At 55.5% G+C, this 26,389-nt stretch overlaps 2 protein-coding genes across 2 annotated transcripts in view; both read left to right on the top strand.

Moving 5' to 3' along the window:
- Window positions 1-2,796: 2,796 nt before the first annotated feature.
- Window positions 2,797-4,234, top strand: pus3 (pseudouridylate synthase 3). Its single transcript, XM_072483948.1, has 2 exons — window positions 2,797-3,119; window positions 3,773-4,234. The coding sequence occupies exons 1-2, from the start codon at window positions 2,930-2,932 to the stop codon at window positions 4,054-4,056; spliced, it is 474 nt and encodes a 157-aa protein (XP_072340049.1). The 5' UTR covers window positions 2,797-2,929; the 3' UTR covers window positions 4,057-4,234.
- A 2,730-nt stretch (window positions 4,235-6,964) lies between these two features.
- Window positions 6,965-26,389, top strand: part of LOC140396026 (pseudouridylate synthase RPUSD4, mitochondrial-like) — a 33,799-nt gene continuing 14,374 nt past the window's right edge. Inside the window, exons 1-4 of the mRNA XM_072484081.1 lie at window positions 6,965-7,181; window positions 12,053-12,224; window positions 12,330-12,531; window positions 12,695-12,788. Of these exons, the coding sequence (XP_072340182.1) occupies window positions 6,993-7,181; window positions 12,053-12,224; window positions 12,330-12,531; window positions 12,695-12,788 (657 nt within the window). The 5' untranslated portion in view covers window positions 6,965-6,992. The remainder of the gene's footprint in view (window positions 7,182-12,052; window positions 12,225-12,329; window positions 12,532-12,694; window positions 12,789-26,389) is intronic.

Genomic DNA, 26,389 nt, shown 5'->3' on the forward strand with positions numbered 1-26,389 from the left:
GGCCACGCTTTGGTTACTTTGTACAGGAACGCCCACCGCAGGTTCCCCTCCATCCCCCCCGCCCCAACCCGGGGCTGCAGGGCGTTCAAGGGGTAAGGTTTACTGCCTCTTGGTCCCTCTGACACTGGAACATCCCTCAGCACTGATCTTTCAACAGTGTGGCACTCCCTCAGCACTGACCCTCTGACAGAGCGGCACTCCCTCAGCACTGACCCTCTGACAGTGTGGCGCTCCCTCAGTACTGACCCTCTGACAGTGCGGCACTCCCTCAGTACTGACCCTCTGACAGTGCGGTGCTCCCTCAGCACTGACCCTCTGACAGGGCAGCACTCCCTCAGTACTGACCCTCTGACAGTGCGGCGCTCCCTCAGTACTGACCCTCTGACAGTACGGCACTCCCACAGTACTGACCCTCTGACAGAGCGGCACTCCCTCAGTACTGACCCTCTGACAGTGCGACACTCCCTCAATACTGACCCTCTGACAGTGCGGCGCTCTCTCAGTACTGACCCTCTGACAGGGCAGCACTCCCTCAGTACTGACCCTCTGACACTGCGGCACTCCCTCAGTACTGACCCTCTGACAGTGTGGTGCTCCCTCAGTACTGACCCCCTGACAGTGCAGCACTCCCTCCGTACTGACCCTCTGACAGTGCGGCGCTCCCTCACTACTGACCCTCTGACAGTGCGGCACTCCCTCAGTACTGACCCTCTGACAGTGCAGCACTCCCTCAGCACTGACCCTCTGATAGTGCGGCACTCCCTCAGCACTGACCCTCTGACAGTGCGGTACTCCCTCAGTACTGGCCCTCTGACAGTGCGGCACTCCCTCAGCACTGACCCTCTGACAGTGCGGCACTCCCTCAGTACTGACCCTCTGACAGTGCGGCACTCCCTCAGTACTGACCCTCTGACAGTGCGGCGCTTCCTCAGCACTGATCCTCCGACAGTGCGGCACTCCCTCAGCACTGACCCTCTGACAGTGCGGCACTCTCTCAGTACTGACCCTCTGACAGTGCGGCACTCCCTCAGCACTGACCCTCTGACAGTGCGGTACTCCCTCAGCACTGACCCTCTGACAGTGCGGCACTCCCTCAGTACTGACCCTCTGACAGTGCGGCGCTCCCTCAGCACTGATCCTCCGACAGTGCGGCACTCCCTCAGTACTGACCCTCTGACAGTGCGGCACTCCCTCAGTACTGACCCTCTGACAGTGCGGCACTCCCTCAGTACTGACCCTCCGACAGTGTGGTGCTCCCTCAGTACTGACCCTCTGACAGTGCGGCGCTCCCTCAGTACTGACCCTCTGACAGTGTGGTGCTCCCTCAGTACTGACCCTCTGACAGTGCGGCGCTCCCTCAGTACTGACCCTCCGACAGTGCGGCACTCCCTCAGTACTGACCCTCTGACAGTGCAGCACTCCCTCAGTACTGACCCTCTGACAGTGCGACGCTCCCTCAGTACTGACCCTCTGACAGTGCGGCGCTCCCTCAGTACTGACCCTCCGACAGTGCGGCACTCCCTCAGTACTGACCCTCTGACAGTGCAGCACTCCCTCAGTACTGCCCCTCTGACAGTGCGGCGCTCCCTCAGTACTGACCCTCTGACAGTGCAGCACTCCCTCAGTACTGACCCTCTGACAGTGCGGCGCTCCCTCAGTACTGACCCTCTGACAGTGCAGCACTCCCTCAGTACTGACCCCCTGACAGTGCGGCGCTCCCTCAGTACTGACCCTCTGACAGTGCGGCGCTCCCTCAGTACTGACCCTCTGACAGTGCGGTGCTCCCTCAGTACTGACCCACTGACAGTGTGGCACTCCCTCAGTACTGACCCTCTGACAGTGCGGCGCTCCCTCAGCACTGACCCCCTGACAGTGCGGCGCTCCCTCAGTACTGACCCTCTGACAGTGCAGCACTCCCTCAGTACTGACCCTCTGACAGTGCGGCGCTCATTCAGTACTGACCCTCCGACAGTGCGGCACTCCCTCAGTACTGACCCTCTGACAGTGCAGCGCTCATTCAGTACTGACCCTCCGACAGTGCGGCACTCCCTCAGTACTGAACCTCTGACAGTTCGGCACTCCCTCAGTACTGACCCTCTGACAGTGCGGCACTCCCTCAGTACTGACCCTCCGACAGTGCGGCACTCCCTCAGTACTGACCCTCTGACAGTGCAGCGCTCATTCAGTACTGACCCTCCGACAGTGCGGCACTCCCTCAGTACTGACCCTCTGACAGTGCGGCGCTCATTCAGTACTGACCCTCTGACAGTGCAGCGCTCATTCAGTACTGACCCTCCGACAGTGCGGCACTCCCTCAGTACTGAACCTCTGACAGTTCGGCACTCCCTCAGTACTGACCCTCCGACAGTGCGGCACTCCCTCAGTACTGACCCTCTGACAGTGCGGCGCTCATTCAGTACTGACCCTCTGACAGTGCGGCACTCCCTCAGTCCTGACCCTCTGACAGTGCGACACACCCTCAGTACTGACCCTCTGACAGTGCGGCGCTCATTCAGTACTGACCCTCCCACAGTGCGGCGCTCCCTCAGTATTGACCCTCTGACAGTGCAGCACTCCCTCAGTACTGACCCTCTGCCTGTGCGGCACTCCCTCAGTACTGACCCTCTGACAGTGCGGCACTCCCTCAGTACTGACCCTCTGACAGTGCGGCACTCCCTCAGTACTGACCCTCTGACAGTGTGGCACTCCCTCAGTACTGACCCTCTGACAGTGCAGCACTCCCTCAGTACTGACCCTCTGACAGTGCGGCACTCCCTCAGTACTGACCCTCTGACAGTGCGGCACTCCCTCAGTACTGACCCTCTGACAGTGCGGCACTCCCTCAGTATTGACCCTTCTGTCGTTGCTATGTTGTTCAGTCTTTGTCTCTCTCTCTCACTCCCCTTTCCCTCTGCCCCCTGCCCGCAGTATGGCTGTGGACTACCCCCTGGTGTTGTATGATTGCGCCTACGAGAACCTGGAGTGGATCTTTGACGGGGAGGAGCACGCCTTCACCGTGGCTCACCTGCAGGCTCTGTGGACCCAGCAGGCAGTGAGGAGCCGCATCCTGTACAGCATGTTGCAGGGCCTTGGGCAGGGACCCAGCGAGCAGAGAACAGGTACTGTCACCCCGGGGAGAGCGCCTCCCGGTGGAGGGAACGGGGCACTGCAGCTGGGGTTATTTCCAGCGAGCGGGCAATGGGAAAGGGGAGATTTAATCGAGGCGACCTCGGGAAGGGGATTCGGAATCGAGGCGTGGAGGAGAGTGGGGAATCTGGAGGGACACAGATTGGAGGTGATCGGGGAGGGGGGGGGGGGTTGTTTGTTGACACGGTGAGTTCCGATCGGGAGGCGCTTCCCTGAAAGGGATTGAATAGGGACGCTCGAAATGGACAATCGGATAAATATCGACAGGGGGAGGCGGGGAGGGGGAGAGATGAGATGTGGAGGGTGTGAGGGGGAGGGGTGGGGGGGGGGAGATGGGGGGGAGATGGGTGGAGGGGGTAGGGGAGGGGGTTGGTGGTGGTGGGTGGTGGTGGGGGGGAGGGGAGGGGGGGTGGAGGGACGGTGTTGGGGGAGGAAGGGAGGGGGTAGGGGAGGGGGTGGGGGTAGAGGTGGTGGTGGCAGAGGGGAGGGGTGGTGGATGGGGGCAGGGGGTGGTGGTGGATGGGGGTGGTGGAGGGGAGGGGTTGGTGGAAGGGGTGGGATGTGGGGGGGGCCGTGTGGATGAGAGAATGGCCTCTAACCCCGTTGCTCCCCTTGCCTCCTGCAGAGGGTGACGCGGACCCCCTGAGGGCCTGGACCAGCACCCAGCCCCCCGTGATGCGCCTGGCGGACACCCTGCTGGAGGGGGTGGGGCCTCGCAAGTACAAGCGGCTGATGGAGCGCGAGCGGTGTGAGGGGCTGGAGTCCCGAATCCGGCACTACGCCAAGCGGGGGCGCATCGAGCTGCCTGAGGCTCTGCGGGAGGAGGAGCTGCTGGATAGCGAGGAGCCCGCCCTGCCGGGGCAGCGAGGGACTGAGCTGGGCAGCGGTGGAGCGCCGGAGTCTGTGTGATCACCACGGAGAGACACGGCTGAGAGAGACCGAGCGAGTCCCCGGCGGGTGTCCTACCCGCGGCCTGGCACCCGCCACCTGCAAGGGACTGCGGCTGGAGCGGGATGGGCTCGGAGACAGACTGGGTGGGAGCGGGATGGGCTCGGAGACAGACTGGGTGGGAGCGGGATGGGCTCGGAGACAGACTGGGTGGGAGCGGGATGGGCTCGGAGACAGACTGGGTGGGAGCGGGATGGGCTCGGAGACAGACTGGGTGGGAGCGGGATGGGCTCGGAGACAGACTGGGTGGGAGCGGGATGGGCTCGGAGACGGACTGGGTGGGAGCGGGATGGGCTCGGAGACAGACTGGGTGGGAGCGGGATGGGCTCGGAGACGGACTGGGTGGGAGCGGGATGGGCTCGGAGACGGACTGGGTGGGAGCGGGATGGGCTCGGAGACGGACTGGGTGGGAACGGGATGGGCTCGGAGACGGACTGGGTGGGAGCGGGATGGGCTCGGAGACAGACTGGGTGGGAGCGGGATGGGCTCGGAGACAGACTGGGTGGGAGCGGGATGGGCTCGGAGACGGACTGGGTGGGAGGGGGATGGGCTCGGAGACAGACTGGGTGGGAGCGGGATGGGCTCGGAGACAGACTGGGTGGAGCGGGATGGGCTCGGAGACGGACTGGGTGGGAGCGGGATGGGCTCGGAGACGGACTGGGTGGGAGCGGGATGGGCTCGGAGACGGACTGGGTGGGAGCGGGATGGGCTCGGAGACGGACTGGGTGGGAGCGGGATGGGCTCGGAGACAGACTGGGTGGGAGCGGGATGGGCTCGGAGACGGACTGGGTGGGAGCGGGATGCTGTGTGATCCGGCCGCAGAACACTTTCTGGAAGACAATCATCGTTTTAATAAAGAACAATTTTTCTCATGAGGGCCTCATTGGTCTCTGGGTGATTCTCGCTTTGTGAGCGGTCCCAGGCCGGGTTCATATCCTGAACCAGCCCTTTGATAGAGCCGGGACGGGGGCACGGTGGTTAGCACCGCGGCTTCACAGCTCCAGGTTCGATTCCCGGCTTGGGTCACTGTCTGTGCGGAGTCTGCACGTCCTCCCCGTGTCTGCGTGGGTTTCCTCCGGGTGCTCCGGTTTCCCCCCACAAGTCCCGGGGGCGGGGTTAGGGGAGAGGGTCGGGGTTGGGGGAGAGGGGGCGGGGTTGGGGAGAGGGGGCGGGGTTGGGGAGAGGGGGCGGGGTTGGGGGCGCGGGGCTGGGGGCGCGGGGCTGGGGGCGCGGGGTTGGGGGCGCGGGGCTGGGGGCGCGGGGTTGGGGGCGCGGGGTTGGGGGCGGGGTTGGGGGAGCGGGGTTGGGGCGGGGTTGGGGGCAGGGTTGGGGGAGAGGGGGCGCGGGGTTGGGGGCGGGGTTGGGGGCGGGGTTGGGGGAGAGGGGGTTGGGGGCGGGGTTGGGGGAGAGGGGGTTGGGGGGGCGGGGTTGGGGGAGAGGGGGTTGGGGGGGCGGGGTTGGGGGAGAGGGGGTTGGGGGGGCGGGGTTGGGGGAGAGGGGGTTGGGGGGGCGGGGTTGGGGGAGAGGGAGAGGGGGAGAGGGAGAGGGGGAGAGGGGGCGGGTTTGGGGGAGGGGGGCGGGGTTGGGGGAGAGGGGGCGGGTTTTGGGGTGGGGTTGGGGGAGAGTGGGCGGGGTTGGGGAGAGGGGTTGGGGGAGAGGGGTAGGGGGAGAGGGGGCGGGGTAGGGGGAGAGGGGGCGGGGTCGGGGGAGAGGGGTAGGGGGAGAGGGGGCGGGGTCGGGGGAGAGGGGTAGGGGGAGAGGGGGCGGGGTAGGGGGAGAGGGGGCGGGGTAGGGGGAGAGGGGGCGGGGTAGGGGGAGAGGGGGCGGGGTTGGGGGCGGGGTGGGCGGGGTTGGGGGGGCGGGGTGGCGGGGTTGGGGGGGCGGGGTGGCGGGGTTGGGGGAGAGGGGGCGGGGTTGGGGGGGCGGGGGTGGCGGGGTTGGGGGAGAGGGGGCGGGGTAGGGGGAGAGGGGGCGGGGTAGGGGGAGAGGGGGCGGGGTTGGGGGAGAGGGGGTGGGGTAGGGGGAGAGGGGGCGGGGTTGGGGGGGGCGGGGTTGGGGGAGAGGGGGCGGGGTTGGGGGGGCGGGGTGGCGGGGTTGGGGGAGAGGGGGTGGGGTTGGGGGAGAGGGGGCGGGGTGGGCGGGGTTGGGGGAGAGGGGGCGGGGTTAATGGCGGGATGCGGTGTTGGGAGGGGCGGGGTTAATGGCCGGATGCGGTGTTGGGAGGGGGCGGGGTTAATGGCCGGATGCGGTGTTGGGAGGGGCGGGGTTAATGGCCGGATGCGGTGTTGGGAGGGGGCGGGGTTAATGGCCGGATGCGGTGTTGGGAGGGGGCGGGGTTAATGGCCGGATGCGGTGTTGGGAGGGGCGGGGTTAATGGCCGGATGCGGTGTTGGGAGGGGGCGGGGTTAATGGCCGGATGCGGTGTTGGGAGGGGGCGGGGTTAATGGCCGGAAGCGGTGTTGGGAGGGGGCGGGGTTAATGGCCGGAAGCGGTGTTGGGAGGGGGCGGGGTTAATGGCCGGAAGCGGTGTTGGGAGGGGGCGGGGTTAATGGCCGGAAGCGGTGTTGGGAGGGGGCGGGGTTAATGGCCGGAAGCGGTGTTGGGAGGGGGCGGGGTTAATGGCCGGAAGCAGTGTTGGGAGGGGGCGGGGTTAATGGCCGAGGGCGGAGTTAATGGCCGGAAGCGGTGTTGGGAGGGGGCGGGGTTAATGGCCGGATGCGGTGTTGGGAGGGGGCGGGGTTAATGGCCGGAAGCGGTGTTAGGAGGGGGCGGGGTTAATGGCCGGAAGCGGTGTTGGGAGGGGCGGGGTTAACGGCCGGGGGCGGTTTTGGGGGAGGGGCCCTGTGGCGGTTGCAGTTTGGAAGGCGGAAGTGGGCGGTGCGGACCGGAAGTGCGGCATGGCGCTGACAGGCTGCTGTCGGGGAGCGGGATGGCGCTTTCTGGGGGCCGCGGGAAGCCGCCGGCGCCGCTGTCTGTGTTCCGGCTCCCGGCCTGCCCTCGGCCTGGGCCCCTTCTGCTCAGACGCCGCCGACGTTCCCCGCGCTCCGGAGCGGCCGCCATCGTGCGCGCAGAGCGGAGCGCATAAGGTAGGAGGAGCCAGCCGGCACGGCGGGGCCTCGTGGCCGTGACGTAATAGGGGGCGGGGCCACCTTGTCAGTGGCGTCAGAGGGGAAAAGACGGGGCGGTGTATGACGTCAGGTGTACGTTGCCTTGCGCCATGACGTCAGAGGAGTTGGGTCATCCTGATGACGTCAGCCTGAGGCTGATTATACCATGAGGGCAATTTATCACGGCCAATCCACCCAACCTGCACGTCTTTGGACTGTGGGAGGAAACCCACGCAGACACGGGGAGGACGTGCAGACTCCGCACAGACAGTGACCCAGCGGGGAATCGAACCCGGGACCCTGGAGCTGTGAGGCAGCAGTGCTAACCACTGTGCTGCCCACACACCAGCCTCTGGCTGAAGAAATCCCTCCTCATCTCCATTTTAACGGATCGTCCCTTTAGTCTGAGATGGTGTCCCCTGGTTCCAGCTTCTCCTACAAGTGGGAACATCCTCTCCGCGTCCCCTCTATCCAGGCCGCGCAGTATCCTGCAATCTCTCAATCTCAGTCTGGAATCTGCTCGGTGAATGAGTGACCCGCAGGCTCTCCGTCAGCCTTACCCCCGTGTCCCAGACTGTCCAGCCAGGGGGGGGGTGCAGCCTCTGGGCATCCACCCTGTCAAAGCCCCTTCAGAATTTTATGCGTTTCCATGAGGCCTCTCATTCTTTGAATCTTCATGGAACAGAGACCCATTCTCCTCCATCTCATCGGGGAAGTGGGGTACAATCCCTCTCACCCCAGGCAGCACAACCCGGGCGAACCTCCGTTACTCTCCCCCTGGGGCAGTGTTTTTCAAACTTTTTCCTGGGATCCACTTTCGCCAACTGGCCAAACTTCGGGACCCCCGCCGGCCGACCTTCGAAATCCACGTCACGTTCGCTTCCCCCAATCCTCCCTGAATCTAGCCAATGTTTGAGACGCTAAAGCTTCCTTGCTCCAGACAAGGGAGGGAAAGAAAATCACCTAGTTTTCCTGCTCTTAATCACTATCGAGTCGCCCCTGATGCGTTGAACGTGTGTCAATTTTGAGTGAGGACAGGATAATTGAGCTAACGGACCCACAGAATGCGAAGTACCTGAATTTAATTCAGGCAATACTGGAAATAGTCAGTAGGTCAGGCAGCACCTGATGGCTGTGATGGATTTGAAAACTTTAAGCCATTTATTTTTTATCACTGAACTTCAAAACGCTGCTCAAAGCTAAAATGAACAAAGAACAAAGAACAAAGAAATGTACAGCACAGGAACAGGCCCTTCGGCCCTCCAAGCCCGTGCCGACCATACTGCCCGACTAAACTACAATCTTCTACACTTCCTGGGTCCGTATCCTTCTATTCCCATCCTATTCATATATTTGTCAAGATGCCCCTTAAATGTCCCTATCGTCCCTGCCTCCACTACCTCCTCCGGTAGTGAGTTCCAGGCACCCACTACCCTCTGCGTAAAAAACTTGCCTCGTACATCTACTCTAAACTTTGCCCCTCTCACCTTAAACCTATGCCCCCTAGTAATTGACCCCTCTACCCTGGGGAAAAGCCTCTGACTATCCACTCTGTCTATGCCCCTCATAATTTTGTATACCTCTATCAGGTCGCCCCTCAACCTCCTTCGTTCCAGTGAGAACAAACCGAGTTTATTCAATCGCTCCTCATAGCTTATGCCCTCCATACCAGGCAACATTCTGGTAAATCTCTTCTGCACCCTCTCTAAAGCCTCCACATCCTTCTGGTAGTGTGGCGACCAGAATTGAACACTATACTCCAAGTGTGGCCTAACTAAGGTTCTATACAGCTGCAACATGACTTGCCAATTCTTTTACTCAATGCCCCGGCCAATGAAGGCAAGCATGCCGTATGCCTTCTTGACTACCTTCTCCACCTGTGTAGCCCCTTTCAGTGATCTGTGGACCTGTACTCCTAGATCTCTTTGACTTTCAATACTCTTGAGGGTTCTACCATTCACTGTATATTCCCTACCTGCATTAGCCCTTCCAAAATGCATTACCTCACATTTGTCCAGGTTAAACTCCATCTGCCATCTCTCCGCCCAAGTCTCCAGACAATCTAAATCCTGCTGTATCCTCAGACAGTCCTCATCGCTATCCGCAATTCCACCAACCTTTGTGTCGTCTGCAAACTTACTAATCAGACCAGTTACATTTTCCTCCAAATCATTTATATATACTACAAAGAGCAAAGGTCCCAGCACTGATCCCTGTGGAACACCACTGGTCACAGCCCTCCAATTAGAAAAGCATCCCTCCATTGCTACCCTCTGCCTTCTATGGCCTAGCCAGTTCTGTATCCACCTTGCCAGTTCACCCCTGATCCCGTGTGACTTCACCTTTTGTACTAGTCTACCATGAGGGACCTTGTCAAAGGCCTTACTGAAGTCCATATAGACAACATCTACTGCCCTACCTGCATCAATCATCTTAGTGACCTCCTCGAAAAACTCTATCAAGTTAGTGAGACACGACCTCCCCTTCACAAAACCGTGCTGCCTCTCACTAATACGTCCATTTGCTTCCAAATGGGAGTAGATCCTGTCTCGAAGAATTCTCTCCAGTAATTTCCCTACCACTGAAGTAAGGCTCACCGGCCTGTAGTTCCCGGGATTATCCCTGCCACCCTTCTTAAACAGAGGAACAACATTGGCTATTCTCCAGTCCTCCGGGACATCCCCTGAAGACAGCGAGGATCCAAAGATTTCTGTCAAGGCCTCAGCAATTTCCTCTCCAGCCTCCTTCAGTATTCTGGGGTAGATCCCATCCGGCCCTGGGGACTTATCTACCTTAATATTTTTTAAGACACCCAACACCTCGTCTTTTTGGATCACAATGTGACCCAGGCTATCTACACCCCCTTCTCCAGACTCAACATCTACCAATTCCTTCTCTTTGGTGAATACTGATGCAAAGTATTCATTTAGTACCTCGCCCATTTCCTCTGGCTCCACACACAGATTCCCTTGCCTATCCTTCAGTGGGCCAACCCTTTCCCTGGCTACCCTCTTGCTTTTTATGTAAGTGTAAAAAGCCTTGGGATTTTCCTTAACCCTATTTGCCAATGACTTTTCATGACCCCTTCTAGCCCTCCTGACTCCTTGCTTAAGTTCCTTCCTACTTTCCTTATATGCCACACAGGGTAAGAGAAAGTAAAGGCATTTTGTTATTCAGAAGTCCCAGGTTCGATTCCCCGCTGGGTCACTGTCTGTGCGGAGTCTGCACATCCTCCCCGTGTGTGCGTGGGTTTCCTCCGGGTGCTCCGGTTTCCTCCCACAGTCCAAAGATGTGCAGGTTGGGTGGATTGGCCATGATAAATTGCCCTTAGTGTCCAAAATTGCCCTTAGTGTTGGGTGGGGTGACTGGGTTACGGGGATAGGGTGGAAGTGTTGACCTTGGGTAGGGTGCTCTTTCCGAGAGCCGGTGCAGACTCGATGGGCCGAATGGCCTCCTGGACTGTAAATTCTATGATCTTTCCAACCAGTTCCAAATCGTACTCAGCAATTAGAACAGAATTTCGGATAGGGCCATAGAGATCCGATCCAATGTGTAATTTCACCTCCACCATTGATTGAGAATTGGGGACTCCCTCCCTTAATCAATAGACAAATAAATGAAAATCGCTTATTGTCACAAGTAGGCTTCAATGAAGTTACTGTGAAAAGCCCCTAGTCGCTACATTCCGGCGCCTGTTCGGGGAGGCTGGTACGGGAATTGAACCGTGCTGCTGGCCTGCCTTGGTCTGCTTTCAAAGCCAGCGATTTAGCCCTGTGCTAAACCATGCATTAACTAAGATATTTATCACCTTGCCAATCCTCCTCTTCAATACAGAAGTTGCCTCCCGTCCTTGGTAGGTTAATCAGATGCCACCTTCAACACCCTTCACTCATCAGCGTCCGGCCTTACCACATTTCCGGACAGGAATATTGAGCACAAATTAGGGAGGGATTTGCATAATTTCCCTCCCTAGAAAGGAAATTAGCCCCCGTTCTGTTCTCCCCGACAGTGGTTCACACACAGTTGTCGTGTGGGAGGACCTTTAAGAAATGGGTGTTTATAAATGGGTGCGTATATAACTATCTGTAGCGAGAGTACCTTTAAGAAATGGGTGTGTATTACTGCAGTGATGTCAGAGAGTGGGCGGAGCTGGGCTGTCCGTCAGCTTTTTACTTTCGTTTTTGAGCAGGCTGCAGGGTGTGTTTTAGTTTGGTTTTCAGTGTTGGAGCTGAAGCCAGACCAAGCAGGTGTACGGCTGTTCTCTCTGCCATCAAAAGACTATCTCTTGATCATTTGGTGAATTCAGAATTATGAATGTTCTCAGTAGTGACTTTAACCTGATGTGCTTCTGATAAAGGTTTTGTTTTTAAGTCGTAGGGATGTGAAAACGAAAGCTTAAAGGTTTACTTAGTGTTGTAGTCTCTGGGGGTTGTATTTGAATTGATGGTTGCTAAGATGTTCAGTGTATGTTTTAAAAAGGTTAACTTGAGTTCATAGAATAAACATTGTTTTGCTTTAAAAAATACTTTTCCATTTCTGCTGTCCCACTCCTGGAGAGTGGGCCGTGTGCTCCCCATACCACAAAAGTTGCGGGTCAGGTGAACTCCATGGTACACTTTGGGGATCTCTAAACCCTGGCCTGTAACACAGTCACTTGCCCCGAGTTGCATTCACTCTAACGTGATCTTCCTGATAAATGTACCAGCTCCAATGTCGTACCTGTGCTCTCGGGCAAGGATGGTCCTCCCTTGGGTAAAGAGCCCAGAAGCTGTTCGCAGTGCTCCAGGAGCGGCCTCGACAACGCCCGGCTTGTTCTCACGCACGTTCTCCCTCACTCTCGCCCCCTCCAGGAGGCGGCAGCCGGACCCCCCGTGTCACGCCGGGTTCAGGAGCTCCGTCGTCTGTCCCAGGGTCTGCAGCGGGTCCACCCCAACGTGCTGGCCAAGGTGCTGAAGTCGGGCCTCCTCTTTCACAACGAGGACTGGGTGGTCGTCGACAAGCCTTACGGAGTGCCGATGGAAGGTACGGGGGATGCCGAGGGGGTGGTTTGTGGGGGGGGGGGGGAGGGGTCTCTGATTAAACCTCACCCCCTCCTCCCTCCCTCTCTCTCTCTCTCCCCCTCTGCAGCTGCTCCTGGGAGGGGTACTGGGATGCAGGAGGTGCTGCCGATCCTTCCCAAGATGCTGTACGGGATGACGGCACAGCCCTTGCACATTTGCCACCGTCTGGACAAGGACAACACGGGCGCCATGATCCTGGCCAGGGACGAGAAATCCGCGCTGGCCCTCAACCGTCGCTTCCGAATGCACGAGGTCATCAAGAAATACTGGTACGGGGCAAGAAGGGGAACTAACTATGTTAGCCCCGTCTCTCAGTTGCGATCCCCTATTGCCCTCGAGAAGCTGGTGGTGAGCTGCCTTCTTGAACCGCGGCAGGCACTGCAGCGTGCGTGATGCAGCTGCATTAATCTCTTCTCTCTCGCGCTCTCTCAGGGTGGTTACTGTTGGCATTCCTGTCCCGTCTGAAGGCCTCATCGACATTCCCGTCATTGAGAGGGAGGTCAGCAACCCCAGGAAGCATTTTAAGGTTAGTGGGTGGGTTACTTTCCGAGAGTATGTTGTCATAGGAGTGTCCCTTTTAAGAAAGGTTTTTGTCTTATCACATGGCTTCAGTGATGTCATTGTGTGGGCGGAGCTGGGCTGCGACTCTGAGAGTTTTTAACTTGCGTTTTCACATGCAGCTGGCGCAGACTCGGACAGAGACGTATTTTGGCCTGCCTCTCTATTTTCAATTTTAAAGAGTTATTCCAAGAAAGAAACCCAATAATTATTCTTACCCGCTGTTTTGGTAAAATGGGGTTTTTGGTTTATGGGAGCTTGTTGAATTGGAACAGTTAAAGGGGGAATTTATTAAGGGTTATACATAGATTACTGTAGCTGAGTGGGGTCATTATGTTCGTAATTGATAATTCTTATTGTGAGTTTATACAATTGTTAACTAAACTCGTGGAATAAAACTTGTTTTGGGATTAAAAGCACGAAAACAGTGTTGAATAACAACTGAAAGACTCATCGTAACCAAAATCAATAAACACTCCCAGGACAGGTACAGCACGGGGTTAGATACAGAGTAAAGCTCCCTCTACACTGTCCCCATCAAACACTCCCAGGACAGATACAGCACGGGGTTAGATACAGAGTGAAGCTCCCTCTACACCGTCCCCATCAAACACTCCCAGGACAGGTACAGCATGGGGTTAGATACAGAGCAAAGCTCCCTCTACACTGTCCCCATCAAACACTCCCAGGACGGGTACAGCACGGGGTTAGATACAGAGTAAAGCTCCCTCTATACTGTCCACATCAACATTCCCAGGACAGGTACAGCACGGGGTTAGATACAGAGTGAAGCTCCCTCTACACCGTCCCCATCAAACACTCCCAGGACAGGTACAGCACGGGTTAGATACAGAGTAAAGCTCCCTCTACACTGTCCCCATCAAACACCCCCAGGACAGGTACAGCACAGGGTTAGATACAGAGTAAAGCTCCCTCTACACTGTCCCCATCAAACACCCCCAGGACAGGTACAGCACAGGGTTAGATACAGAGTAAAGCTCCCTCTACACTGTCCCCATCAAACACTCCCAGGACAGGTACAGCACGGGGTTAGATACAGAGTAAAGCTCCCTCTACACTGTCCCCATCAAACTCCCACAGGACAGGTACAGCACGGGGTTAGATACAGAGTAAAGCTCCCTCTACATTGTCCCCATCAAACTCCCACAGGACAGGTACAGCACGGGGTTAGATACAGAGTAAAGCTCCCTCTACATTGTCCCCATCAAACTCTCCCAGGACAGGTACAGCATGGGGTTAGATACAGAGCAAAGCTCCCTCTACACTGTCCCCATCAAACACTCCCAGGACGGGTACAGCACGGGGTTAGATACAGAGTAAAGCTCCCTCTATACTGTCCACATCAACATTCCCAGGACAGGTACAGCACGGGGTTAGATACAGAGTGAAGCTCCCTCTACACCGTCCCCATCAAACACTCCCAGGACAGGTACAGCACGGGTTAGATACAGAGTAAAGCTCCCTCTACACTGTCCCCATCAAACACTCCCAGGACAGGTACAGCACGGGTTAGATACAGAGTAAAGCTCCCTCTACACTGTCCCCATCAAACACTCCCAGGACAGGTACAGCAGGGGGTTAGATACAGAGTAAAGCTCCCTCTACACTGTCCCCATCAAACACTCCCAGGACAGGTACAGCACAGGGTTAGATACAGAGTAAAGCTCCCTCTACACTGTCCCCATCAAACACCCCCAGGACAGGTACAGCACGGGGTTAGATACAGAGTAAAGCTCCCTCTACACTATCCCCGTCAAACACTCCCAGGACAGGTACAGCACGGGGTTAGATACAGAGTAAAGCTCCCTCTACACTGTCCCCATCAAACACTCCCAGGACAGGTACAGCACGGGGTTAGATACAGAGTAAAGCTCCCTCTACACTATCCCCGTCAAACACTCCCAGGACAGGTACAGCACGGGGTTAGATACAGAGTAAAGCTCCCTCTACACTGTCCCCATCAAACACCCCCAGGACAGGTACAGCACAGGGTTAGATACAGAGTAAAGCTCCCTCTACACTGTCCCCATCAAACACTCCCAGGACAGGTACAGCACGGGGTTAGATACAGAGTAAAGCTCCCTCTACACTGTCCCCATCAAACTCCCACAGGACAGGTACAGCACGGGGTTAGATACAGAGTAAAGCTCCCTCTACATTGTCCCCATCAAACTCTCCCAGGACAGGTACAGCACGGGGTTAGATACAGAGTAAAGCTCCCTCTACACTGTCCCCATCAAACACTCCCAGGACAGATACAGCACGGGGTTAGATACAGAGTGAAGCTCCCTCTACACCGTCCCCATCAAACACTCCCAGGACAGGTACAGCATGGGGTTAGATACAGAGCAAAGCTCCCTCTACACTGTCCCCATCAAACACTCCCAGGACGGGTACAGCACGGGGTTAGATACAGAGTAAAGCTCCCTCTATACTGTCCACATCAACATTCCCAGGACAGGTACAGCACGGGGTTAGATACAGATTGAAGCTCCCTCTACACCGTCCCCATCAAACACTCCCAGGACAGGTACAGCACGGGTTAGATACAGAGTAAAGCTCCCTCTACACTGTCCCCATCAAACACTCCCAGGACAGGTACAGCACGGGTTAGATACAGAGTAAAGCTCCCTCTACACTGTCCCCATCAAACACTCCCAGGACAGGTACAGCAGGGGGCTAGATACAGAGTAAAGCTCCCTCTACACTGTCCCCATCAAACACTCCCAGGACAGGTACAGCACGGGGTTAGATACAGAGTAAAGCTCCCTCTACACTGTCCCCATCAAACACTCCCAGGACAGATACAGCACGGGGTTAGATACAGAGTAAAGCTCCCTCTACACTATCCCCGTCAAACACTCCCAGGACAGGTACAGCACGGGGTTAGATACAGAGTAAAGCTCCCTCTACACTGTCCCCATCAAACACTCCCAGGACAGATACAGCACGGGGTTAGATACAGAGTAAAGCTCCCTCTACACTGTCCCCGTCAAACACTCCCAGGACAGGTACAGCACGGGGTTAGATACAGAGTAAAGCTCCCTCTACACTGTCCCCATCAAACACCCCCAGGACAGGTACAGCACAGGGTTAGATACAGAGTAAAGCTCCCTCTACACTGTCCCCATCAAACACTCCCAGGACAGGTACAGCACGGGGTTAGATACAGAGTAAAGCTCCCTCTACACTGTCCCCATCAAACTCCCACAGGACAGGTACAGCACGGGGTTAGATACAGAGTAAAGCTCCCTCTACACTGTCCCCATCAAACACTCCCAGGACAGATACAGCACGGGGTTAGATACAGAGTGAAGCTCCCTCTACACCGTCCCCATCAAACACTCCCAGGACAGGTACAGCATGGGGTTAGATACAGAGCAAAGCTCCCTCTACACTGTCCCCATCAAACACTCCCAGGACGGGTACAGCACGGGGTTAGATACAGAGTAAAGCTCCCTCTATACTGTCCACATCAACATTCCCAGGACAGGTACAGCACGGGGTTAGATACAGAGTGAAGCTCCCTCTACACCGTCCCCATCAAACACTCCCAGGACAGGTACAGCACGGGTTAGATACAGAGTAAAGCTCCCTCTACACTGTCCCCATCAAACACTCCCAGGACAGGTACAGCACGGGATAGATACAGAGTAAAGCTCCCTCTACACTGTCCCCATCAAACACTCCCAGGACAGGTACAGCAGGGGGCTAGATACAGAGTAAAGCTCCCTCTGCACTGTCCCCATCAAACACTCCCAGGACAGGTACAGCACGGGGTTAGATACAGAGTAAAGCTCCCTCTACACTGTCCCCATCAAACACTCCCAGGACAGATACAGCACGGGGTTAGATACAGAGTAAAGCTCCCTCTACACTATCCCCGTCAAACACTCCCAGGACAGGTACAGCACGGGGTTAGATACAGAGTAAAGCTCCCTCTACACTGTCCCCATCAAACACTCCCAGGACAGATACAGCACGGGGTTAGATACAGAGTAAAGCTCCCTCTACACTATCCCCGTCAAACACTCCCAGGACAGGTACAGCACGGGGTTAGATACAGAGTAAAGCTCCCTCTACACTGTCCCCATCAAACACTCCCAGGACAGATACAGCACGGGGTTAGATACAGAGTGAAGCTCCCTCTACACCGTCCCCATCAAACACTCCCAGGACAGGTACAGCATGGGGTTAGATACAGAGCAAAGCTCCCTCTACACTGTCCCCATCAAACACTCCCAGGACGGGTACAGCACGGGGTTAGATACAGAGTAAAGCTCCCTCTATACTGTCCACATCAACATTCCCAGGACAGGTACAGCACGGGGTTAGATACAGAGTGAAGCTCCCTCTACACCGTCCCCATCAAACACTCCCAGGACAGGTACAGCACGGGTTAGATACAGAGTAAAGCTCCCTCTACACTGTCCCCATCAAACACTCCCAGGACAGGTACAGCACGGGTTAGATACAGAGTAAAGCTCCCTCTACACTGTCCCCATCAAACACTCCCAGGACAGGTACAGCAGGGGGTTAGATACAGAGTAAAGCTCCCTCTACACTGTCCCCATCAAACACTCCCAGGACAGGTACAGCACGGGGTTAGATACAGAGTAAAGCTCCCTCTACACTGTCCCCATCAAACACCCCCAGGACAGGTACAGCACGGGGTTAGATACAGAGTAAAGCTCCCTCTACACTATCCCCGTCAAACACGCCCAGGACAGGTACAGCACGGGGTTAGATACAGAGTAAAGCTCCCTCTACACTGTCCCCATCAAACACTCCCAGGACAGGTACAGCACGGGGTTAGATACAGAGTAAAGCTCCCTCTACACTATCTCCGTCAAACACTCCCAGGACAGGTACAGCACGGGGTTAGATACAGAGTAAAGCTCCCTCTACACTGTCCCCATCAAACACCCCCAGGACAGGTACAGCACAGGGTTAGATACAGAGTAAAGCTCCCTCTACACTGTCCCCATCAAACACTCCCAGGACAGGTACAGCACGGGGTTAGATACAGAGTAAAGCTCCCTCTACACTGTCCCCATCAAACTCCCACAGGACAGGTACAGCACGGGGTTAGATACAGAGTAAAGCTCCCTCTACATTGTCCCCATCAAACTCTCCCAGGACAGGTACAGCACGGGGTTAGATACAGAGTAAAGCTCCGTCTACACTGTCGCCATCAAACACTCCCAGGACAGATACAGCACGGGGTTAGATACAGAGTGAAGCTCCATCTACACCGTCCCCATCAAACACTCCCAGGACAGGTACAGCATGGGGTTAGATACAGAGCAAAGCTCCCTCTACACTGTCCCCATCAAACACTCCCAGGACGGGTACAGCACGGGGTTAGATACAGAGTAAAGCTCCCTCTATACTGTCCACATCAACATTCCCAGGACAAGTACAGCACGGGGTTAGATACAGAGTGAAGCTCCCTCTACACCGTCCCCATCAAACACTCCCAGGACAGGTACAGCACGGGTTAGATACAGAGTAAAGCTCCCTCTACACTGTCCCCATCAAACACTCCCAGGACGGGTACAGCACGGGGTTAGATACAGAGTAAAGCTCCCTCTATACTGTCCACATCAACATTCCCAGGACAGGTACAGCACGGGGTTAGATACAGATTGAAGCTCCCTCTACACCGTCCCCATCAAACACTCCCAGGACAGGTACAGCACGGGTTAGATACAGAGTAAAGCTCCCTCTACACTGTCCCCATCAAACACTCCCAGGACAGGTACAGCACGGGTTAGATACAGAGTAAAGCTCCCTCTACACTGTCCCCATCAAACACTCCCAGGACAGGTACAGCAGGGGGCTAGATACAGAGTAAAGCTCCCTCTACACTGTCCCCATCAAACACTCCCAGGACAGGTACAGCACGGGGTTAGATACAGAGTAAAGCTCCCTCTACACTGTCCCCATCAAACACTCCCAGGACAGATACAGCACGGGGTTAGATACAGAGTAAAGCTCCCTCTACACTATCCCCGTCAAACACTCCCAGGACAGGTACAGCACGGGGTTAGATACAGAGTAAAGCTCCCTCTACACTGTCCCCATCAAACACTCCCAGGACAGATACAGCACGGGGTTAGATACAGAGTAAAGCTCCCTCTACACTGTCCCCGTCAAACACTCCCAGGACAGGTACAGCACGGGGTTAGATACAGAGTAAAGCTCCCTCTACACTGTCCCCATCAAACACCCCCAGGACAGGTACAGCACAGGGTTAGATACAGAGTAAAGCTCCCTCTACACTGTCCCCATCAAACACTCCCAGGACAGATACAGCACGGGGTTAGATACAGAGTGAAGCTCCCTCTACACCGTCCCCATCAAACACTCCCAGGACAGGTACAGCATGGGGTTAGATACAGAGCAAAGCTCCCTCTACACTGTCCCCATCAAACACTCCCAGGACGGGTACAGCACGGGGTTAGATACAGAGTAAAGCTCCCTCTATACTGTCCACATCAACATTCCCAGGACAGGTACAGCACGGGGTTAGATACAGAGTGAAGCTCCCTCTACACCGTCCCCATCAAACACTCCCAGGACAGGTACAGCACGGGTTAGATACAGAGTAAAGCTCCCTCTACACTGTCCCCATCAAACACTCCCAGGACAGGTACAGCACGGGATAGATACAGAGTAAAGCTCCCTCTACACTGTCCCCATCAAACACTCCCAGGACAGGTACAGCAGGGGGCTAGATACAGAGTAAAGCTCCCTCTGCCCTGTCCCCATCAAACACTCCCAGGACAGGTACAGCACGGGGTTAGATACAGAGTAAAGCTCCCTCTACACTGTCCCCATCAAACACTCCCAGGACAGATACAGCACGGGGTTAGATACAGAGTAAAGCTCCCTCTACACTATCCCCGTCAAACACTCCCAGGACAGGTACAGCACGGGGTTAGATACAGAGTAAAGCTCCCTCTACACTGTCCCCATCAAACACTCCCAGGACAGATACAGCACGGGGTTAGATACAGAGTAAAGCTCCCTCTACACTATCCCCGTCAAACACTCCCAGGACAGGTACAGCACGGGGTTAGATACAGAGTAAAGCTCCCTCTACACTGTCCCCATCAAACACTCCCAGGACAGGTACAGCACGGGGTTAGATACAGAGTAAAGCTCCCTCTACACTATCCCCGTCAAACACTCCCAGGACAGGTACAGCACGGGGTTAGATACAGAGTAAAGCTCCCTCTACACTGTCCCCATCAAACACCCCCAGGACAGGTACAGCACAGGGTTAGATACAGAGTAAAGCTCCCTCTACACTGTCCCCATCAAACACTCCCAGGACAGGTACAGCACGGGGTTAGATACAGAGTAAAGCTCCCTCTACACTGTCCCCATCAAACTCCCACAGGACAGGTACAGCACGGGGTTAGATACAGAGTAAAGCTCCCTCTACATTGTCCCCATCAAACTCTCCCAGGACAGGTACAGCACGGGGTTAGATACAGAGTAAAGCTCCCTCTACACTGTCCCCATCAAACACTCCCAGGACAGATACAGCACGGGGTTAGATACAGAGTGAAGCTCCCTCTACACCGTCCCCATCAAACACTCCCAGGACAGGTACAGCATGGGGTTAGATACAGAGCAAAGCTCCCTCTACACTGTCCCCATCAAACACTCCCAGGACGGGTACAGCACGGGGTTAGATACAGAGTAAAGCTCCCTCTATACTGTCCACATCAACATTCCCAGGACAGGTACAGCACGGGGTTAGATACAGAGTGAAGCTCCCTCTACACCGTCCCCATCAAACACTCCCAGGACAGGTACAGCACGGGTTAGATACAGAGTAAAGCTCCCTCTACACTGTCCCCATCAAACACTCCCAGGACAGGTACAGCACGGGATAGATACAGAGTAAAGCTCCCTCTACACTGTCCCCATCAAACACTCCCAGGACAGGTACAGCAGGGGGCTAGATACAGAGTAAAGCTCCCTCTGCCCTGTCCCCATCAAACACTCCCAGGACAGGTACAGCACGGGGTTAGATACAGAGTAAAGCTCCCTCTACACTGTCCCCATCAAACACTCCCAGGACAGATACAGCACGGGGTTAGATACAGAGTAAAGCTCCCTCTACACTATCCCCGTCAAACACTCCCAGGACAGGTACAGCACGGGGTTAGATACAGAGTAAAGCTCCCTCTACACTGTCCCCATCAAACACTCCCAGGACAGATACAGCACGGGGTTAGATACAGAGTAAAGCTCCCTCTACACTATCCCCGTCAAACACTCCCAGGACAGGTACAGCACGGGGTTAGATACAGAGTAAAGCTCCCTCTACACTGTCCCCATCAAACACTCCCAGGACAGGTACAGCACGGGGTTAGATACAGAGTAAAGCTCCCTCTACACTATCCCCGTCAAACACTCCCAGGACAGGTACAGCACGGGGTTAGATACAGAGTAAAGCTCCCTCTACACTGTCCCCATCAAACACCCCCAGGACAGGTACAGCACAGGGTTAGATACAGAGTAAAGCTCCCTCTACACTGTCCCCATCAAACACTCCCAGGACAGGTACAGCACGGGGTTAGATACAGAGTAAAGCTCCCTCTACACTGTCCCCATCAAACTCCCACAGGACAGGTACAGCACGGGGTTAGATACAGAGTAAAGCTCCCTCTACATTGTCCCCATCAAACTCTCCCAGGACAGGTACAGCACGGGGTTAGATACAGAGTAAAGCTCCCTCTACACTGTCCCCATCAAACACTCCCAGGACAGATACAGCACGGGGTTAGATACAGAGTGAAGCTCCCTCTACACCGTCCCCATCAAACACTCCCAGGACAGGTACAGCATGGGGTTAGATACAGAGCAAAGCTCCCTCTACACTGTCCCCATCAAACACTCCCAGGACGGGTACAGCACGGGGTTAGATACAGAGTAAAGCTCCCTCTATACTGTCCACATCAACATTCCCAGGACAGGTACAGCACGGGGTTAGATACAGAGTGAAGCTCCCTCTACACCGTCCCCATCAAACACTCCCAGGACAGGTACAGCACGGGTTAGATACAGAGTAAAGCTCCCTCTACACTGTCCCCATCAAACACTCCCAGGACAGGTACAGCAGGGGGTTAGATACAGAGTAAAGCTCCCTCTACACTGTCCCCATCAAACACTCCCAGGACAGGTACAGCACGGGGTTAGATACAGAGTAAAGCTCCCTCTACACTGTCCCCATCAAACACCCCCAGGACAGGTACAGCACGGGGTTAGATACAGAGTAAAGCTCCCTCTACACTATCCCCGTCAAACACGCCCAGGACAGGTACAGCACGGGGTTAGATACAGAGTAAAGCTCCCTCTACACTGTCCCCATCAAACACTCCCAGGACAGGTACAGCACGGGGTTAGATACAGAGTAAAGCTCCCTCTACACTATCCCCGTCAAACACTCCCAGGACAGGTACAGCACGGGGTTAGATACAGAGTAAAGCTCCCTCTACACTGTCCCCATCAAACACCCCCAGGACAGGTACAGCACAGGGTTAGATACAGAGTAAAGCTCCCTCTACACTGTCCCCATCAAACACTCCCAGGACAGGTACAGCACGGGGTTAGATACAGAGTAAAGCTCCCTCTACACTGTCCCCATCAAACTCCCACAGGACAGGTACAGCACGGGGTTAGATACAGAGTAAAGCTCCCTCTACATTGTCCCCATCAAACTCTCCCAGGACAGGTACAGCACGGGGTTAGATACAGAGTAAAGCTCCGTCTACACTGTCCCCATCAAACACTCCCAGGACAGATACAGCACGGGGTTAGATACAGAGTGAAGCTCCATCTACACCGTCCCCATCAAACACTCCCAGGACAGGTACAGCACGGGGTTAGATACAGAGCAAAGCTCCCTCTACACTGTCCCCATCAAACACTCCCAGGACGGGTACAGCACGGGGTTAGATACAGAGTAAAGCTCCCTCTATACTGTCCACATCAACATTCCCAGGACAAGTACAGCACGGGGTTAGATACAGAGTGAAGCTCCCTCTACACCGTCCCCATCAAACACTCCCAGGACAGGTACAGCACGGGTTAGATACAGAGTAAAGCTCCCTCTACACTGTCCCCATCAAACACTCCCAGGACAGGTACAGCACGGGTTAGATACAGAGTAAAGCTCCCTCTACACTGTCCCCATCAAACACTCCCAGGACAGGTACAGCAGGGGGCTAGATACAGAGTAAAGCTCCCTCTACACTGTCCCCATCAAACACTCCCAGGACAGGTACAGCACGGGGTTAGATACAGAGTAAAGCTCCCTCTACACTGTCCCCATCAAACACTCCCAGGACAGATACAGCACGGGGTTAGATACAGAGTAAAGCTCCCTCTACACTATCCCCGTCAAACACTCCCAGGACAGGTACAGCACGGGGTTAGATACAGAGTAAAGCTCCCTCTACACTGTCCCCATCAAACACTCCCAGGACAGATACAGCACGGGGTTAGATACAGAGTAAAGCTCCCTCTACACTATCCCCGTCAAACACTCCCAGGACAGGTACAGCACGGTGTTAGATACAGAGTAAAGCTCCCTCTACACTGTCCCCATCAAACACCCCCAGGACAGGTACAGCACAGGGTTAGATACAGAGTAAAGCTCCCTCTACACTGTCCCCATCAAACACTCCCAGGACAGGTACAGCACGGGGTTAGATACAGAGTAAAGCTCCCTCTACACTGTCCCCATCAAACTCCCACAGGACAGGTACAGCACGGGGTTAGATACAGAGTAAAGCTCCCTCTACACTGTCCCCATCAAACACTCCCAGGACAGATACAGCACGGGGTTAGATACAGAGTGAAGCTCCCTCTACACCGTCCCCATCAAACACTCCCAGGACAGGTACAGCATGGGGTTAGATACAGAGCAAAGCTCCCTCTACACTGTCCCCATCAAACACTCCCAGGACGGGTACAGCACGGGGTTAGATACAGAGTAAAGCTCCCTCTATACTGTCCACATCAACATTCCCAGGACAGGTACAGCACGGGGTTAGATACAGAGTGAAGCTCCCTCTGCACCGTCCCCATCAAACACTCCCAGGACAGGTACAGCACGGGTTAGATACAGAGTAAAGCTCCCTCTACACTGTCCCCATCAAACACTCCCAGGACAGGTACAGCACGGGATAGATACAGAGTAAAGCTCCCTCTACACTGTCCCCATCAAACACTCCCAGGACAGGTACAGCAGGGGGCTAGATACAGAGTAAAGCTCCCTCTACACTGTCCCCATCAAACACTCCCAGGACAGGTACAGCACGGGGTTAGATACAGAGTAAAGCTCCCTCTACACTGTCCCCATCAAACACTCCCAGGACGGGTACAGCACGGGGTTAGATACAGAGTAAAGCTCCCTCTATACTGTCCACATCAACATTCCCAGGACAGGTACAGCACGGGGTTAGATACAGAGTGAAGCTCCCTCTACACCGTCCCCATCAAACACTCCCAGGACAGGTACAGCACGGGTTAGATACAGAGTAAAGCTCCCTCTACACTGTCCCCATCAAACACTCCCAGGACAGGTACAGCACGGGATAGATACAGAGTAAAGCTCCCTCTACACTGTCCCCATCAAACACTCCCAGGACAGGTACAGCAGGGGGCTAGATACAGAGTAAAGCTCCCTCTGCACTGTCCCCATCAAACACTCCCAGGACAGGTACAGCACGGGGTTAGATACAGAGTAAAGCTCCCTCTACACTGTCCCCATCAAACACTCCCAGGACAGATACAGCACGGGGTTAGATACAGAGTAAAGCTCCCTCTACACTATCCCCGTCAAACACTCCCAGGACAGGTACAGCACGGGGTTAGATACAGAGTAAAGCTCCCTCTACACTGTCCCCATCAAACACTCCCAGGACAGATACAGCACGGGGTTAGATACAGAGTAAAGCTCCCTCTACACTATCCCCGTCAAACACTCCCAGGACAGGTACAGCACGGGGTTAGATACAGAGTAAAGCTCCCTCTACACTGTCCCCATCAAACACTCCCAGGACAGGTACAGCACGGGGTTAGATACAGAGTAAAGCTCCCTCTACACTGTCCCCATCAAACACTCCCAGGACAGATACAGCACGGGGTTAGATACAGAGTAAAGCTCCCTCTACACTATCCCCGTCAAACACTCCCAGGACAGGTACAGCACGGGGTTAGATACAGAGTAAAGCTCCCTCTACACTGTCCCCATCAAACACTCCCAGGACAGATACAGCACGGGGTTAGATACAGAGTAAAGCTCCCTCTACACTATCCCCGTCAAACACTCCCAGGACAGGTACAGCACGGGGTTAGATACAGAGTAAAGCTCCCTCTACACTGTCCCCATCAAACACTCCCAGGACAGATACAGCACGGGGTTAGATACAGAGTGAAGCTCCCTCTACACCGTCCCCATCAAACACTCCCAGGACAGGTACAGCATGGGGTTAGATACAGAGCAAAGCTCCCTCTACACTGTCCCCATCAAACACTCCCAGGACGGGTACAGCACGGGGTTAGATACAGAGTAAAGCTCCCTCTATACTGTCCACATCAACATTCCCAGGACAGGTACAGCACGGGGTTAGATACAGAGTGAAGCTCCCTCTACACCGTCCCCATCAAACACTCCCAGGACAGGTACAGCACGGGTTAGATACAGAGTAAAGCTCCCTCTACACTGTCCCCATCAAACACTCCCAGGACAGGTACAGCACGGGTTAGATACAGAGTAAAGCTCCCTCTACACTGTCCCCATCAAACACTCCCAGGACAGGTACAGCAGGGGGTTAGATACAGAGTAAAGCTCCCTCTACACTGTCCCCATCAAACACTCCCAGGACAGGTACAGCACGGGGTTAGATACAGAGTAAAGCTCCCTCTACACTGTCCCCATCAAACACCCCCAGGACAGGTACAGCACGGGGTTAGATACAGAGTAAAGCTCCCTCTACACTATCCCCGTCAAACACGCCCAGGACAGGTACAGCACGGGGTTAGATACAGAGTAAAGCTCCCTCTACACTGTCCCCATCAAACACTCCCAGGACAGGTACAGCACGGGGTTAGATACAGAGTAAAGCTCCCTCTACACTATCCCCGTCAAACACTCCCAGGACAGGTACAGCACGGGGTTAGATACAGAGTAAAGCTCCCTCTACACTGTCCCCATCAAACACCCCCAGGACAGGTACAGCACAGGGTTAGATACAGAGTAAAGCTCCCTCTACACTGTCCCCATCAAACACTCCCAGGACAGGTACAGCACGGGGTTAGATACAGAGTAAAGCTCCCTCTACACTGTCCCCATCAAACTCCCACAGGACAGGTACAGCACGGGGTTAGATACAGAGTAAAGCTCCCTCTACATTGTCCCCATCAAACTCTCCCAGGACAGGTACAGCACGGGGTTAGATACAGAGTAAAGCTCCGTCTACACTGTCGCCATCAAACACTCCCAGGACAGATACAGCACGG

Source organism: Scyliorhinus torazame, chromosome 19, assembly GCF_047496885.1.
Source record: "Scyliorhinus torazame isolate Kashiwa2021f chromosome 19, sScyTor2.1, whole genome shotgun sequence".
Taxonomy (NCBI): Eukaryota; Metazoa; Chordata; class Chondrichthyes; order Carcharhiniformes; family Scyliorhinidae; genus Scyliorhinus; species Scyliorhinus torazame.